At 51.4% G+C, this 18,669-nt stretch overlaps 1 protein-coding gene across 6 annotated transcripts in view; it reads right to left on the bottom strand.

Annotated features, from left to right (window-relative positions):
- The window catches only part of H6pd (hexose-6-phosphate dehydrogenase/glucose 1-dehydrogenase), a 30,150-nt gene extending 13,242 nt beyond the window's left edge, over positions 1-16,908 (bottom strand). The window contains exons 1-4 of one of the 6 annotated variants that reach the window (XM_085838567.1): positions 16,645-16,908; positions 14,533-14,711; positions 3,331-3,967; positions 2,051-2,168 (exon numbers count right to left, since the gene is read on the bottom strand). In XM_085838567.1, coding sequence (XP_085694693.1) covers positions 2,051-2,168; positions 3,331-3,948 — 736 coding nt within the window. In that variant the 5' untranslated portion in view covers positions 3,949-3,967; positions 14,533-14,711; positions 16,645-16,908. Of the gene's footprint in view, positions 1-2,050; positions 2,169-3,330; positions 3,968-7,378; positions 7,775-8,916; positions 9,704-9,741; positions 10,315-10,820; positions 11,024-14,532; positions 14,712-16,644 lie in introns of those variants that run through there. The other 5 variants (XM_021159353.3, XM_021159354.3, XM_021159352.3 and 2 more) reach the window with 5 other exon arrangements.
- Between the last annotated feature and the right edge of the window lie 1,761 nt (positions 16,909-18,669).

Here is an 18,669-nt window from a genome sequence, read left to right as displayed (position 1 = left end):
TCTCTGCCGTGGATCCTGGAGGGCATAGATCACTACCTCCTGACAGAGAGAGGCCTGCCAAGCCCTGCCGAGCCTCCCGCCCCTCACTCCACACCTGCTTCCCAGTTTGCCTGTGGCCTCTACATTGGAGTTTCTCACCCCGACCCTGGCCTGGGTTTCATACTCCCAGAGACCCTACCACCCTGCCCAGAGCTTCAGTGCTAAATACACACATCAAGAGAAAGGAGAGAAGCCAGAGATGCCAGGGGGAAGAGAAAAACAAAGCATAAAGTACAGATGGAGGAGAGGAAAGACAGACAGCCACCATTGGGCCAGAAGCCTGGGGGGCTCTGCTTAGCCAGGTCACACTTTGGGGTGGAAAGAGGGTGGCCTCTGGGGATTCCTGCAGCTGCAGAAGGCAGGCGTACATCTGCGTGGGACGGTAACACTGTGCAGTGGTGCCATGCGTGAGAGGTGAGGCCACACAGCTGGCCTAAGAGTGGTCTCCTTCACTCCAGCCGAGGACTTTGGACACAGTACCATACTGATTCTTTTAGAGAGGGTCAGTAATTGTCCCCACCTAATATGGCTACTGGGGACATAGTAACAGTTAGCTTCTTAAATTATTACTATTTAATAGGGGTGGGGGTAAAAGAGCCAATGTTGTAAGCGCAATCGAAACTGCAATAACAGAGGCCTGAGAGATGGCTCGGGGGTTAAAGCACTTACAGAGCATCTGCATCCAATGCCCGGCACCCACAGGGTGACTCACAACTGTCTGCAACTCCGGTCCCAGGAGATCCAGTGTTCTCTTCTGACCTCCCGGGCACTCGGTGTGTACCTGGTACACAAGTACTTTCAGGCAAAACACTAATACACATAAAACATGAAATAAATCTAAAAAAAAAATAGTTTTAATTGTAATAACAGGACAAGAAACATGGCCTGTTGAGTAAATGTGTTGCCACCAAGCCTGATGATGTGAGTTCAGTAACCAGGAGCCACTTGGTAGGAAAGAGCTAACTCCAAAGATTGTCCTCTGACCTCCACAAGAACACATGACACATGTGCATGTGCACACATGCACACGCGCACACACACACACACATCTAAACATTTTTAACTTACATTGCAGAATGCCATAACTCAAAGGAACCCATGTCATCACCCGAAAAACCTACTCCTGCCAGAGATGGAAAAGTGACACACTGAAGATACTAAGCTAGAGGCAGAGACGAGCCCAGGACTCTGCCTCCCGACCCTGGACTGATACCGTTTGTACAGCACTTCCTAAGACAGGCGCCCTCTTAGCACCTATAATCACATGTGAGAGATAGGAAAGCCAGCGCAGGCCAGGAACGGCTCCACAGAGAGCAAGGGAAGCCTGTGGCTTCGGGAGGGAGTGGCCCGTGAAGGCCTCCCAGAGAACGAGCAAGGATGCTAGAGAGAGAGGAGGAGGGCATAGGAGAGCTGCCATCCCCCAGGTAGCAGCATCACCCACATAAGCACCAAGCCTCACAGCTGCAATGGCCGCCATTACACTAGAGTGCAGTCCCCGGGACAGAGAGGCCAGAGGATCTTAAGTTCAAGGTCATCACTGGCCATGTAGCGATTTTGAGTCCAGCCTGGGCTATAAGAGAACCTATCTCAAAACTACATACACACACATACACATACACACACACTCACACACACACACACACACACACACACACACTCACACACACACACACACACACACACTCACACACACTAAAACATGCCTGGGGTAACCTACAGCACTACTTGTCGGCCGTTTCAAACGTCTCCACCAGGTGCATGTCACTGGACCAAATGCCCCCTTTGGCATCAATGACAAGTTGGGCTTTACCACTAGACACCCTGCGGATTGGCCGAGTAAAAAGTGCAGCACACAGTAGGGAGACATACTGGAAGGAGGTCACATACTAACAGAAACCCCCCCTCCAAGCTGAGCTTGCCGTGGTGCAAAGACCTGGCTGATCCTCCAGACTGCAGGGCCTGGAATGCCACCAAACGCCAGGCAGGCCAGGAGTGCCAGGCTCTCACGCACCTTCCGCATCTATGGTCTCCTTCAAGATGATCTCCACCCGCTCCACATGGTGCCTGTTCCAGAGGCCATCCAAGGCCTTGCGGTTCTGATCTCGGAAGGGCAGGATCTGAGCCACCGCCTGTCAGGGAGGGAGACTGGTCATCCCAGGTTCTTTTTGGTAAAGGAAGAGCCCTCGAGCCCCAGCCCTCTCCACTTAAAGAGGAAAACATTCTGTGGACAATGGCTCCTAGACCTCGGGTCTCACAACTCAGTGAGATACTCTAGACAAAATGACCTAAACAGTTTCTGGCTAAGAAAGAACAGATTTTAAATTGACTATTTTCCTGTGGCTACGGCTCAGTGTAGGGTGATTGCCTCACATGCAGGAGACCCTAAGTTTAATCTGCAGTACAATGAAAATGGAAAAAAAAAAAAAAGAAAAGGACAGAAAAAAAAAATCCCTATCTTTTAAGACTATCAACTTTTAATAAGATAGTTTAGTGACAAAATTGTAATATGAAAAACTCCAAACTGTATACATTTAATATCGTTTCCTTTTATTTCCAGGCCAAGAAACCCTTAGCAAGGCCGGTCCTGGTCTTGAGACTATAACCGTGACAAATGCAAAGGACTGGATGGGAAGCAAAACACCTGTCCAGGCAGTCGCCTCCCTGCCCAGTACGAGGCCCAGCTCAGCAGTCTGGGTACCAAAGAGCACGGGTACAGTGCACGCTCTGTTGGGGATGCTGGCCCTGATGAGCCCAGAGTGCCCAGCCCTGAGGCCGGTGCAGAGGGAACTGGCCTTGACCTGTGCCTTCTAGGAGATCATCCTAAGCTCCCGTTTCCCAGGCTTTGGTGAACACTGCTTCCCTTATTCAGTTCTAAGCTGTTATCAGCCTTTTGCCTCAAGACAGCATTCAAGATGAAAAAAATATTTTTATTTTAAAAAGGCAGACGGGTAAGGGATTTGAAAAGCTAATTCCAAGTCCCACAACATTCCCAAATGAAAGCCATATCCACACATCAGAGTCCCTGGACCACTTCTGTGGAGAAGGCAGATCAACATGGAGGACTCAAGAGTACACACCCTCTCACTGGGAAGCCCAGATGAGGATCTAGAGACTGGTCCTGCCTGCTATTCCACCCATTTCCTCAACTTCCACCTTTCCGGTCTTCCTGAAGGAAGACCATGGGTTCCTAACACTCTCCAGCTCAGTTCTCCATTCGGCAGTGAGTTCCTCGTGACTGATCCATGGTACACCACCTAGCACAGCCATGCCAGGCTCCAAGCTGCAGCTCACCTGCTTGCCGAGGTAATGATCCACACGGTACATCTCCTCCTCCTGGAAAAAGCTTCCAAGTTCTGAAGCCAGCTGCTGGGCTGAGAGGTGGTCATGGCCAAAGGGTTTTTCAAAAACAACCCGTAGCCAGGCACCTGGGTGTGGTCGGCAGCTGCTGTTGATGTTACGGGCAATGTCTGCGTAGGCAAAGGGCGGCACACTGAAGTAGAAGATCCTGCCTGCCTCCCAGAGCCCATCCTGCTGGACCTGGGTCTCAATGTCCTTGTTGAGGGTCTGATAGTCCTCCACTGTCTTCAGCTGGCGGTATTGGCTCAGCTGTAGAAACTGGCCCTTGAGTTCATCACAGCGGCTGGGTACCAAGTCCTTGGGACAGGAGAGGGATTCCAAGGCCTTGTCCATGAGCTTCTGGCCTTGCTGGGGGGCTGTCAGGGCAGCACCGTGGAAGCTGAAACTGTGGCCCTTCCCAGCCTCATCCAGGTATAGCTGAAACAGTCCCTGCCACAGATACTTTTTAGCTAGGTCCCCGGTTGCTCCCAGCAGGATTATGGAAACATGACCCTTGAGTTCCTGCGCCTGTAGGCAGCCCAGAAGGGCCAAGCACATTGCCGCTAGGAGCATCTTCCAAATGCTTGTGTGCCTGGGAAGAGCAGACAAGGAACAAGGAAGGATCAGACATGGGTCAGGAGGCTATGATGTAGAAAGAACACAGCTAGGACATCAAACATTTCCTGCCTGGCAAGAAACGGTCACTTGTTTCTCAGGGAAATGTTACAGTCCCACAGCATTCCCCTCCCTCCTGAGCAGTCTGTCTTCTGTGCCAAAAGTATGTCGGGAGCTTGCTCTGCAAACAGGAATTGTGCCTGGGAAAGTCCTAGGCCACTGAGTGCAACCAGCGCATTCTGCCACTCTGAGCATTGGAGAATGGCGTGAATCACCAGGGAGGTCCATGGTGATGAGAGAGCAGTCTTCACAACCACAGCCAGTCCCAGCACAGGCTAACAGGATGGCAGAAGAACCCTAGCCCAGGGACAGTCGCAGGTACCCTTCCAGCCAATGGCTGGAGTGTGAGAGGACACGGCTGTCTTCTCTCACACATCACTCAGCTTTTGTTCATGTCTGCTGGACATCATGCAAAAGTCACAACTAATAGTGACTCCGGGACAGCACCTAAAACCAGACCGTGGGGGCCAGCGAGATGGTTCAGTATGAAAGCACAGCTGTCCCAACTCAATGATCTAAGGATTCCTGGGACCCTGCAATTTGTCCTCTGACCTCCTCCCTGTATGTGTGCATGCACATGCACACACATACATACACAGATGAATGTAATAGGAAAGGAATAGACTTTGGGGCTAGGATGTGGCTCAGCAGGAACCTGGTACTGGGACATGCACAAGGGTACTGGGACCCACTCCCAAAACAGTAAGAAAAAAAAAGCTGTGTGGTGCACAACAGTAAACCTAGCATTTTGGTGGCTAAAGCAGAAGGACGGGCACACGTTCAAGGCCAGTCTGGCTACAGAGTGAACTTAAGGCCAGTAAGGACTACATAGCAAAGCCTTGTCTCAGAAAACAAACAGCAGGGTCCGGGGAGATGGCTCAGTAGTTAAATCGCTGGCTGCTCTCGCAGAAGACCCGAGTTCTGGCCCCATCACCCACACGGTGGCTCACAACCATCTATAACTTCTGTTCCAGTGGCTCTCATGGCCTCTTCTGCCCTCCAAGGGAAAAATACATACAGGCAAAAAAAAATTCATAAAATTAAAAATAGATAAATCCCTTTAAAACAAGAAACAAGTCCAGTGTGGCAGGGCACGCCTTTGATCCCAGCATTCCAGAGGCAGAGGCAGGCAGATCCTCGAGTTCGAGCCCAGTCTGGTCTACAGAGCAGGAGTTCCAGGACAGCCAGAAAGAAACAATATCTGAAATACCCATTCCACAGAAACAACAAACAAACAAACAAACGAAAGACCATGTGGCCTTGTGCCTGAGTGTGAACCCCAGATCAGCTCCTTAATAACTGGACAATTATTTAACCTGGCCACACCCGTTTCCTATAAAATGGGTGCTGTCGTGGTACCTCCAATCCAGGCTTGTTCCAAGAATAAAATAACTTCACCTTTATATGATGCTTAGGGCAGTACCTGCTGCCTTTTAGCTCCTGTTTACAGAACAGCTGATAGCAGGGCGTAAAAATGAGATTTCTATGTACCAATCACAAAACCTAACACCGTCTGATTTCACCTGAAGACCCACCCAAGACAGATTAACTGCAACCCCTTCACACAGTCTGAGGTGCTGTGAGATGAAGCTTCCACAGTGACAGACAGAGTAACAAGCTGGACCCTTGCTGTTGCCTTACGAGCCTTCCTCAGTGGAACATGCCCTCCCAGGCAAGAGGCCTGGGTCGAGTTACAGGAGAACCTGAGTATTTACTGTGTCGCCTTCTGTTCTGGTCGAAGTCACAGGGCCAAGTGCTGGGTTTCTATCACTGCAGCCCTCCAGGTCTCCACAGAGCCTGGGCTTTGGGAAAAGGCAGAAGGAAGCGAAGAGGGGGAGGAACCACGGCTCCAGGAAGTAGCTGGTACACGGGGTTCAGTCTGGAGGTGGAAAGGTGAAGGGGCCACTACGGAACCTGGTAAGCACCCTTTGTAAGCCAGACAGCATGAACAGAATAAATATGGCCAAACAGATGGGAAACTGAGGTCCAAAGAGATTGCTGAACATACAGAAGGCCCCACAGAGCTGGCCAGCCTACCAGTACTCTTCAGCTGGGGCTCACTCGGCCTCTACTGATTGTTGTTGTTATGATTGTATGAAACAGGCTCTTACTCTGTAGCCCAGGGCTGGCCTTACACTTGTGGCAATCCTCCTGCCTCAGCCTCTGAAGTGCTGGGATTGCAGATGTGAGCCGTGCACCTGCTTTTGCCTGGCCCTAGTCCTCCTTCTTCATCTCTCTGGGGATCCCTCCCCGAAACAGTTCCAGTGACACCCATGTAAGACAAAGGCCCAGTTAAGAGTGTCTGTGGCCCGTCCACAAGATGGATGGTCCATCCATCCGCAGGACCTGAGAGGGCCCAGCCTTCCTCACCTGCAGTCCCTGCATCTCTACCCAGACCACAGGGCCTTGCGTTTTCCTCTGCTTCCCAACTCCTGTCCTTGGCACCTGAGCCTTTCTTTCTCAGCTGGCAGCAGCCTCTGCCCCGGGGGAAGGAGAAGCTACAAGGTCAGTGCGGGAGAAATCCGAAGCCCAGAGAACAGCCTGGAGAAGGAGGTGGCGCCAGCTGGCAAGCAGTATTCCCAACTCCTGATCCTGTCCTGGGAGCCAGGGCTCGAGATGTGCTGGTACAGGGGGAAGTTGGGGAGCCCTGTCAGGTGGGGGTGGGGGCCCAAGGCCACCTCTCTGAGGACAAGGGGGATGGGTGGCACCCAGCCCACACTGGCTTCTGGTCCTCTACTTAAGACTGTTTCCCTCGGACAGCGGGTGTGTTCTGGACCTAGTGCCCAAGTAAACCAGTACATTCCCAGAACTACTGAAGCAGGCAATACTGGGTATTTCAACAGAGCTGTGTACAGTGTGATTACTAAACACCTGCGTGACTACTCTTTCCGAAATCGGCGTGGGTGGCATACACGTTACTTGTTTTTAGGATGATCCTGGTTTTTTTTAAACCTTAACAGCGTAGCTCAAACTGCACTGTGTATTTAAGTTTCCTAGGGAGCTGTCTAAAAGGCAGACCCTGATGGAGAAGATGAGGGAGAGGCCTAAGGAGCTGATGAAGCCTGGGTCCTTAGGAGCATACTCGAGGCAAGGTTCCAGAACACTGGGCACAGAGGACATCAGTATCCAAGCAGACATGCCTGGGGCTGAGATGGCTCAGTGGCTAGACATCCTAGCTGCTCCCAGAGTTAGATTCCCAGCACCCACATGGCAGTTCACAATTGTTTGTAACTCCAGTCCCAGAGGTGGGTGGGTCCAAGGCCTTCTTCTGGCCTCCACAGACACCAAGCATGCACACAGTGCCCAGGAAACACCCATCCATACTCACAAAGGGAGAAAACAAAAAGCCCATGCCCGGCCTTCCACGCTCATCACCAAGTCAGCACAATCCTGCTCGGGCCGGTCCTCAGATGCCTTCATTCATCCATCTCCTTATCAGAAATGGCTTCAGACGCGAAGTCCTGCGTTGACTGTGGTAGCGGGCATGACCTGGGGGATGGAGCTATACACTTCTCACCCCACTGGTTCTGACAGGATTCTCATGCTACAGCTGAGGAGATGCCCAGGAGCTGATCACGAAGCCATTGAACCCAAGTTACCACGCTAACCCTCGTCACAAACACTGGGCCCAGCACCCCAGTACAGGAAATGACATAATCTACAAAACATGGCTGAAGCCAAGCATGGTGGCTTGGGCCTGTGATCCTACTACTTGAGAGGTTGAGGCAGTAGCATCGCAAGCTCGAGGCCAGCTTGTGCCACAAATGGAGGTCGGTCTGGATAATTTAGAGGGACCCTGTCTCAAAATGTGGAGCGAGAGGAGGGCTGAAGATTCCAACCCGTGGCAGAGGGTTTATCTAGCATGAGCGAGGCCCCCGGCCAAGTTCCAGGGAAGGCTACTTTAGAAATAGCCTCGCTGACTCTGCCGCAAAGACTAACAGATGAGGTATGTGACCCAAGCCACACAAACAAAACAAACCCTACACAACCATGTATGACAGCGCGTGCCTGTCATCCCAGCAGGCAGAAGGCTCAGGCAGGGGGATTATTGTAAGTTCAGTTCAGGCTACACAGTAAGACAACGTCTCCCAAACCAAAAACAAACCAGGAAATGCATTCTTTCCCCCTCCCCCACCCCATCTCTCTTCCCTCCACATTCTTTCTCCTCCTTCCCTCCCTCTCTCCTCCCTCTCCTCTTACTCTAACACCCCCACCCCCACCCCCACCCCAGGTGAATGAGATGGTTCCCTGGGTAACCAGGAACCATGATGACCCAAGTTCAATCCCTGAGCTGCCCTGATAGAAGGAGAAACCCGACCGCCTGGGTTTGTCCTCTGACCTACATGCCTTGGCAAGTGCCTGGGGTGCACACACATAACCCGCACTAATATAAAATAATAAGACATTTAAAGAGTGAGAGCGCCGGGCGTGGTGGCTCACGCCTTTAATCCCAGCACTCGGGAGGCAGAGGCAGGCGGATTTCTGAGTTCAAGGACAGCCTGGTCTACAGAGTGAGTTCCAGGACAGCCAGGGCTACACAGAGAAACCCTGTCTCAAAAAAACAAAAAAAACAAAAACAAAAACAAAACAAAAAAAGAGTGAGAGCTAGACAAACATTAACTAATTAGATTATCTAAACAGTCCAGGTATTGTGATGAACACCGGGAAGCCAGCACCTGGGAGGTGAAGTCAGGGAGGTGAGAAATCCACGCCAGCCTATAATAGAAGCAGTTTGAAACTCTGTCTTGGGGGAAAAAATGAAGGAAGCAAGCAAGGAAGGAAGAAAGAAAATTAACTATAAAGAGACTCCCTGCCTTAGGGCAGCCAGGGCCATTGCTAGGAGGAAAGCTGGGCCATTCCCCTTACCTGTGGGCTACAGAGCCAACCCAGCCCTGGAGCGCCCAGAAGAACAAAGTCTGTCACCAACTTCACAAGTCCCCTCAGCCTCCCAAGATGTGGCCTGCGAGACCTGGGGCCTCCTCTGGCTCTCCTCCTCACAGGCAGTGCCACCTCTTGCTGCAGAGGCTGCGGTCTGAGGGGTTTTACTCAAGCAGTCTCCGCCTGGGCTCTACACTGGCTGAGAGGAAGGGGCTAGGAAATAAACCTGCCAAAGCGGCACACACAACGGACGTTGGCCAAGAAGCAGGAAACCAAATTTCCACTAAGAAATTTCTTCTCCCTTGCTTTCTTCTTTGTCTAATTAAGCAATCAGTCGGGAGGCCATGACTAACAGACAGAGAGGCTGGAGGAGAGAGAGGACAGAGACATCAACACAGACACAGGAAAAGTACTCTTAGCCACACGCTCTTGCCCTCATCCTAGACATCCACACCGCCTTGAACAAGGCATTTAACCTGCCAATGTCTCTGCTTCCTCGCCTGGGTAATGGACTAAGGGTGCTCAGGTTGTCTTCTGGCCCCTGGTCCCGCACATTTCAAGGGAGATCCCCACCCTACTATCAAGGAGATGCCACCGCCTATCCATATAAGCATGGAAGTGCCAGAGGGGACACAGACCACAGTAGTGGGGTCATGAGGCTAAATACAGAGGCAAGACTACACCCTGATCTCCAGAGTGAGACCAGGACAGCCAGGGATACACAAAGAAATCCTGTCTGGAAAACCAAAACGACAACAACAACAACAGAAGAGTGTGGAAGATAGTTTCCTGTCTAACAAATTGTATTCATACCAACAGCTGGAACAGGACATGGTAACTCAAGCCCACAGTCTCAGTCTTTAGGAGTCGGGAGGATTGTGAGTTCAAGGTTAGCCTGGGCTATTTAGCAACCCCATGTCAAAAGAAAGAAAAGCAGAAGGGGTGGGGGGTAGGGTGAAGGCTGGAGAGATGACTCGGCACTTTAGAGGACCCAGTCCCAGCAGCCACTCGGTGGCTCGGAACGATCCCTAACTGCAGTTCCAGGGGACCCTACACTAAGCATACACATGGTGCTGCGTGTACATACATGCGGACACACGAGATAAAACAGAGGAGGTGGGAGTCGGCAAGCAGGAGGGCACGCAGGCTTGCTCTGGGCAAGAATGCATTACTCTGACAGGCACAAGACGGGTCGTCCTGGGAGAGACTCGCCCTTTAGACAGAGGCCCTGCTAACATTCCAGAAGGGGAAAGAGTGATCTGGCCAGCCATGGTGAACAGGGGCAGAATCCAGCTTCAGCTTCCTGTCACCCTCACAGGAAAGGGGCACATGGCCAGCCATCCCCCGCCCAGTCCAGCAGCACTGAGAGGCAGGGCTGGTGCTGGCTAGTTACAGTCTCTATGCCCACAGACATGGGTGGGAGGGTGAGTGAGAGAAATCAGGAGCTACTACCTACCCCTTCCCTCCCCTACCTTCCCTTCCCTCCCCTACTCCCCTCAGAGACCATTGACAAAGCTGCTTCCCATGGGTGGGGCAAGAAGAGGGGTGCCTCTAATCACAGCCCCAGAATCTGGACTTTTAAAAAGAAATTGGGGGGCTGGAGAGATGGCTCTGTGGTTAAGAGCACTGGCTGCTCTTCCAGAGGACCCGGGGGTCCAATTCTGAGCATCCACACGGCAGTTCACAACTGTCTGTAACTCCAGTTCCAGGGGATCGGACACCCTCACACAGACACATATGCAGGCAAAACACCAATGCACATAAAATAAAAATAAATGCTAATTTTAAAAGGATTGGAAAAGAAACAAGAATTCAGATGAAAGAACATTTAGAAAATCATCCTTATCAGCCAAGCGTCCCCTCCAGTTCCAGGACTCCGACGCCAAACTTACCAGTGCAGGCAAAGAACAGAACCTGGTGTCAGTCAACTGTGATCTGCATTTGGTCCCCTCATGGCCAATCTGGGGACCAGCGCTTCCAGATGAAGCTCTCCTCTAAATCCAAAGAGCCCTTTCTCCGACCTCCTCTAAAGATAACTGGGGAGCCCTGAGGAGCACTCAAAGCCCCTTTGTACCTTTTTGCAATGTTTGATTGCAAAATTTCCGGTATTTTTCCCAGCTGGTTGTTAAACACAGCCGTTAATAAAGTGAAATTACATAAATGAATAACCAGCCAAATTCCATTAGAACCAAGTTCAATAGACACTCAAAACTTATGTTTCCTGATCACGGGATCACTTTTTGCTGTCATGTATGTTCTTGATAATGGCTCATTAAGGGGACATCTATAACCCAGATATTGGCAAAGATCATAAATCAAGTTCCCCAGTCCCACCTCCCACATAGCAGCTGCTCAGCACAGGGCCAGCCAGTTGCTATCCGTGTGGCCAAACCGGTATTTCCTGTCTGCACTTTCCCACCTCACCTCCAGAGTGGTCAATCAACTCATACTCTGATCAGAGCTCTGATCACATTAGTTGAATGCTGACTGGGCTTAAGCACATCTAAATCCAACTGGTTTATTAACCACAATCTAAATTACTCCCTCCTTGCCCTCCCCACATCTCCCCTCCCTGTCTCCCCTTCCCTTCAGGTTTGTGGTTTTTTGTTTTTGAGACAAGGCATCTCTACGTAGCCCAGGCTGGCCTCAGGCCTGGTATGCTCCAGCCTTGTCCTCCCTGGCACTGGGATTTCTGGCATGGCCCACCACATCTCTCAACTTGTTTCAAATGCTGTCTCCACAAGTCCCAGTAAACACAACATACTCAGATCATAAACCTTAGCGGTGTCTGGTCTGTTGGCAGATACAGGTGTCCACCTTCAAATCCTATCTGGGGGCGGCTCGGGTGTCTGCCACCAAGCCTGATGACCTGAGTTCCCGCCACAGGAACCGCAGGGTAGAAGATGAGATCCAGTTGCACAGCCTGTCCTCTGAGCTCCACATGTGTACACACACGTGTGCACACACATATGTGCACACACACGTGCACACAAACATATGTGCGCACGCGCACACACACATGCACACAAACACAACAAAGCTCACACAGGTTTGGAGCACAGTGCCTCTCACTGCCTCTGTCTGTTCTACCATCTCCTCTGTCTGGATTACTGCAGAACGCCCTCCCCCACCCTCCCCTAGCTTCCTATGACCCCTGCAGAGCTGAGCCTAGCACAGGGGCCAGAGTGACCCTCGGGGTTGGTAGGAAAGAGTCTACACAGTCTAGCATCTTACCATCATCTCTTTGACCTCCTGTTCTATTCTGGCCATCCTCCTGCCTCAGGGCCTTTGTTCTGGCTCTTCTCTCTGAGCTGCGTTCCCGACAAGTACTCACATGGCACATTAGCTCACCAGCTTCAGCAAGACTGCTTGCTCAGTCTGGCTTTCTCAGACCACTCCACAAAATACTACAACTTCCACTTCCACCTCATGCCTCCTCCCTATTCTATTTCCCTCGGTAGTCCGTCCGTCCTTCCTTCCTTCCTTCTTTCCTTCCTTCCTTCCTTCTTTCCTTCCTTCCTTCCTTCCTCCCTCCCTCCCTCCCTCCCTCCCTCCCTCCCTCCTTCCCTCCCTCCCTTCCTTCCTTCCTTCCTTCCTCTCTTCCTTTCTTCCTTCCTGGTCTCATGTAGACCAGGCTGTCCTCAAACTTGCTATGTAGCTGAGGTTGACCTTCAATGTCCTTGAACCTATTGTCTGTGTGTGGGAGTTTTGTATGACTGTGTACCACGAGCATGCCTGGTGCCTGCAGAGGCCAGATGAGGGCTTCAGACTCCCTGGAATGGACATGACACACACTTGGGAGTTGCCATGTGGGTCTGGGAACTGAACTCAGGTCCTCTGCAAGAGCAGCCAGTAGTACTCTTAACTGCCGAGCCATCTCTCCAGACTCATAAACTTCTGCTCTTCCCCCGACCCCTCTATCTCCTGAGCACTAGGATGACAGGCACGTGTCACATGTTCAGTTTCATGCGGTGTTGGATGTGTTACGCATGTTAGGCAGGCACTTCACCAAGCAAGCTACATCCCCGGCCCTATGTCTATACACTTCCTGAGACCCTGTGTGATAACTACATTTAGCTCGCTTACTGCCTGCCATCCACTCCTCCCAAGACGTCAAGATCCACCTGGACAGGGAAAGGTACAGTCACCTCCCTGCAGTAGCTCCCACACCATGGGAGGCACTCCCATGGCCAGGCACTCAGCAAGCTCCCAGCGATACTTGCTAATGACGAAATGAATCCCATTTACAAAGGATCACTGTAATTTCGGGTACAAGGTACCCAGGGCTGAATGGTGCCATGGAAACAACAGACTGTAGCGGTCACTTGGAGCATGGTGACCCCCCCCCCACTCCCTGCAACCCACCAACAGCTGCTTCTTGCTTATGACAACGCTATTAGTATTGTGAGCTATTTATGGCATGCACGCCATATGCCAAATGCGAGGCTTAGCGTATGACAAGCAGCAGACCCTCTATCCTTGCCACTTCCGTGAGCTATGCACTATCAACCGTTTGCCCAGCAGTGAACAGAAAGGTAGACTACCTTGCTGAAGGTCAGACAACTCAGAGGTGACAGAACGTGAATGGAAGCAGTTGGTCGTAGAGCTCATCTCTAATGGCTCTATGAAACGTGTGGCTAAAGGCTGGGGAGATGGCTCAGTGGTTAAGAACATGTGCTCTTCTTGCAGAGGACCCAGGTTCAGTTCCCAGCACCCACAACAATCTGTAACTCCAGTGCCAGGGGATCCAGCACCCTCTTTTCACTTTTGTGGGCACTGTACACATGACCACATATATACATATATGTCATATGTACACATGACCACATATATACATATATGTCATATGTACACATGACCACATATATACATAGAAACTTATACATAGACATAAAAATAAATAAACCTTTAAAAAAAAAAGACAAGAAAGAATGTGTGGCCTGATCCCCATGACAGAATGGGCAGACAGCAGCTTGGCGTAGACGTTACTGGTTCTCCTGACGGTATTGCTCACATGGGCCAGCTGGTTGAACACTGCTCTGGATCCCATGTCCACTAGCACTTCACATGCCCTCTTTCTGGCATCAGAAGGGACATTTTGTTGATACCCTGGTGAAACCTGAAAGGCCCTGTGGGCTAAGACTTCAAGTATACAATCTGGGACTCAGTTCCGGGCCTCTCAGCAGCGAGGTGACCTCGGACAGTCTTTAACCTCTTTGTTTCCTAAGCACAGAACAGAAAAGCAAGCCCATGATGAGCACATGTGAAGATCACCCACATGAGGCACTTTGGCACCGTCCTTGGCAAGCTGGAGGCTCTCAAGAGATGCTAGCTTCCACCACTGTGCATTAGCACCTTGAGCTGACCGCCTACAGCACCTTGAAACCAACAAACCACCTTGCTACAGAACAACAACAAGGCACGGATCATGAGAGCTCAGCTGTTCCATGTGGTCATAGGGAAGAGTGAAGAGGTATGGGGCTGGGGTGGCCCCTTCTTAGCCCTTGAGAAGTCTAACATCTGGCCGGAAGAATAAAGAACACGACAGCAGGGGTTGTATGTCTCAAGAGACTGAGGTAGAAAAACTGAGTGCTTGAGACCTACCTGGGAAAGAAAACAAGACCTTGTCTCACAAAACAAAGCAGGGCTGGAGAGATGACTCAGCAGTTCAGGGTGCCTGCTGCTATTGCAGAGTTCAATTCTCAGCATGTACAGGGCCGGGGGCCCGGGCCGCTCACAACCATCTGTAACTCTGGTCCTCATCCTCGGTCCTCACCTTTGTACTTGAGGTACAAAGATATACATGGAGATAAAACACTCAACCACACACATACAATAAATAGATAAAATTAAACAAACAAACAAACACGGAGGGGGGGAGGACTAGAGGGTGAGGGGCGGAGGACTAGAGGGTTCGCTTAGCAGTTCACAGCACTTGCTGTTCTTGCAGACCTAGATTCAGTCCTCAGCACCGACATGACAGCTTACTGTAACTCCAGCTCTGTGAAATCCACCTCCCCTTCTGTTCTCTACAGGCATATGAACGTGCACACACTTGTGCGCACACACATTATATATGAGGCTAGAGAGCTGGCTTAGTGGTTAAGAGCACAAGTTGCTCTTGCAGAAGTCCTGGGTTTGAGAGTCTCCACATCCACGTGGCAGCTCATAACCAACTAGGACTCTGGTTCCAGGAGGTCCCACACTCTTCCAGCCTTGGTGAACACTACACACATGTAGTACACGTATATACATGCAGGCAAAATACTCATACACGTACAAAAAAATAAATCTTTAAAAAACAATAATAAATTGTTTTAAAAGAAATATACACTGGGGCCGTAGCTCTCAAAAGTTTGGTGTTTGCCTAGTCTGTTCGATGTCCTAGGTCCAAAAACTACAAAGAATAAAGAGCGTAAGGCTGTAATTGTGTAACCAGAAATCCATGGCTTAATTCTATGTTGTTTTCCCTAGCTGTAAAGTGAGAATAAACAACCTAATTTTAATGGCTGTCCAGAAGAAACCAGATCAGGGAACAAAAAAATACTCTTTGAGGACATGGTGTAAGTGATTGGCTGACTTGCAACCCAGCACAGCTGCTCCCCGGACAGATCCGAAGGGCTGGACTGTAGATGGCTAATGCAATCTTCCTTATTGTCCTTTATGGCTTGGTTTTGTCTTGAGACAAGAGTGTGGTAGACTGCCCAGGCTGGCGTAGGCTCCCCAGGCTTCTGCCTCTGTCTCAGAAATGCTGGGATAATGGGTGGGCTCTACCAGTCCATTCTTTCTCCTTTTAATGGTCCCTCAGCTACCCAAACAGCCAACAGCGATTTGTTGCTTTCTGTTAGATAGTCTTGTATATTAAATTATGTGTTTATTTATTTATTTATTTATTTATTTGTTAAATACATAATTCTTTAAAATGAGCCGTGCTCAAGCCAAACACTGGTCTTTAATTTAAGGTAGGGTCTCACTGTGTGACTAGTCTAGAACTCTCAACGTAGAACAGGCTGTGTTCAGCCCCACAGAGATCTTCCTGCCTCTGCCCTCTGCCCTCCAAGTGCTGAGATTAAAGGTGTGCACCATTTATGCCTCCTTTTAAGCATGCGCTTTTCTGTGATGTGCCTCCCAAAATAAAGATTAGCTTCATCAACTCAAAGATTCAGTCAGGCGTGCATCACTTCAGATGTCCTAGTTTCCCAGCCCCGTTACCTTTCAGGGGCCACGGTGGAGCGGGTGGGCTGGCTACTGTGCTAACCGTATGGAAGGAATTTCAGTTCTTATTTCTGGCTAAATATTGAAGGCTAGGAGAGCCGAATTTCAGAGGTCTCATGCCTCTGGAAAAGAATGTGCTGGGTCGGTATGTGGGAAATGCTCACGCGATAGCAACTGCCAAAGCTTAAGCACTGGGAAAGCACGTTCCAGGAAGCCCAGGGACAAGGGCACGCTGGGACTCTAGGGCTGCCAGGGAAGGGGCCTGGCCGCCTCCTGCTGGCCCGCCACCTAACTGCACCGCATCCCCAGGCCACGCAGGGGTGGGGTAGGGTGACGACGCCTTTATTCCGCGGAAGGAGGGGCGTGCGGGTAGAGGATCGGTGACTCCAGCGAGCACCGTGGGACCCGAGTCACCACCGTGGCCGGCCGGCCGGCTGGCTGGCGTGTCCTCGGATGCAAGAAATTCGCAGCCCAGAGCAAGCGGGGTGGGGTGCAGCTTACTTCATCGCGCTCGTCCGGGAAGTGGCCTGGGCTGGCTAGCACGACAGGCAGCGCGGGCGCGGGGGAACCTGCGACCCCCTACCCGCGCCTCGTCCTCGGCGGGTGCGCGCCTCGCAGCTCCGAGAGCGCCGGGCACGCGGCGAGAGCCCAGGGCGCGGGGCCAAGTTCAGCCCGGGATGCCGCAGAGTCGGGCTGCGCAGCGTCAGGTCCCAGCGGGCAGGCCTCAGGCCACCGCGGCCCCGCGCCGCGCTCGCACGGCGCCAGGAGCGCGCGCAATGGGGACCTGGGGTGAAGCGCGCGCAGAGGAGGCGGAGCCTCGGGCATAGGCACGCCCCCTAGCTCGCGGGCGCGGAGGAGGCGGGGCCTCTGAGTACTTCCTTTGCTGTCGGACAGCTGCTGCTCTTGGTCTCTTGCTTAACTTGCATCCCCATGTCGGTTGTATCCTGGGTGGCAGGGCTTCCCTGCTGGCGCAGAGACGCGCGTGTACCCCTAGAGATGCTAGGGGTAGAGAAAGTGGTTGTTTGGTTGAGGAGCTTCAGAGGTTGAGCATCGCCTCTGGCGTGTAGTAGTCTGGTTCCCCGCCTACTCCAGACTTCATGCTCCCCTATCTGTAGAGACGTTTGGCCCACCCAGAGGAGTGAGTTAAACGCTGGGAGTGCACACATTTGCCACACCTTCACCAGTCAGCTCTAGATCTGACACCACCTAATGTGCATGTTCTTGGGACTCTCTACACAGAAGACAGTGGAAGTGTGGGCCGGAAACTGTCAAATGACGAGGCTTAGCTTGTGCCTGTGTGGCTATAAGCAAGACAGGAAATAAAACAAGGCTTTCTCTCTAGAGAGTAATAGGTGTTTAAAAGACATCTCTGGGGCTGGCGAGATGGCTCAGTGGGTAAGAGCACCCGACTGCTCTTCCGAAGGTCCAGAGTTCAAATCCCAGCAACCACATGGTGGCTCACAACCATCCGCAACGAGATCTGGCGCCCTCTTCTGGAGTGTCTGGAGACAGCTACAGTGTACTTACATATAATAAATAAATAAATCTTTAAAAAAAAAAAAAAAAAGACATCTCTGCTCTTGGCTCCATCACACCCCTATCCATTTTGGTGCCCTGCCCCCAATCCCATGCCCATTTTCATTCTGACCCTACAGTGTCCCCTATGACTCTGACACTGAAGATGGCCTGCAGCTTCCCTCTGTGGTCCTTCATCTCAGCAGGGCCCAAGCAACTTTGGGATAATGAAGACAGGGTGCGCTGACCTCCCAGGCTGCCCGGGGACTCATCTTGGATGAGGGTGTCCATCTTTACTCTCGGAGCACCGAAACTCTGCTCCTTTTTCAGACACTCCACTGACAGAAAGGCTGCATGGCCACCTCTGAGAGGGGACTGTGGTGTGAGGGAAAACGAACCAGCTTTTTATTTCATGATGGTCACTGTCCAAGTAGACGCATCAAGCACCAGCAGGGGGAATTTGGCAGGACCTGAAAGGCCAAGTGAGGAGAAAGGCATAGTTACTGAATGCAATGTTGGGCAAGGAGGTTCTAGGAAGCTGAGTAGCTAAGGGAAGCTGGGGCCCACTGTTATGGAGCCCAGGGGCCTTAGGAAGCCTGCTGAGCTGCAGCAAATATTGAGGTCACATTGGGTGGAGGCTTAGTTTGTGCCTGTGTGGCTTTAAGCAAGACAGGAAATAAAACAGGGCGCTCTCTCTCTAGAGAGTAGCTGGTGTTTAAAGACATCTTCGCTCTTGGCTCCATCACACCCTTATCCATTTTGGTGCCCTGCCCCCCCCCCCAATCCCATGCCCCTTTTTTTTTTTTTTTTTTTTTTTTGGTTTTTCGAGACAGGGTTTCTCTGTATAGCCCTGGCTGTCCTGGAACTCACTTTGTAGACCAGGCTGGCCTCGAACTCAGAAATCCGCCTGCCTCTGCCTTCCAAGTGCTGGGATTAAAGGCGTGCACCACCACCGCCCGGCCCCATGCCCATTTTCATTCTGACCCTACAGTGTCCCCTATGACTCTGACA

This window comes from Mus caroli, unplaced genomic scaffold (genome assembly GCF_978045245.1).
Source record: "Mus caroli unplaced genomic scaffold, Mus_caroli_1 scaffold_6, whole genome shotgun sequence".
NCBI lineage: Eukaryota > Metazoa > Chordata > Mammalia > Rodentia > Muridae > Mus > Mus caroli.
This window is presented reverse-complemented; position numbering and strand designations above follow the sequence as displayed.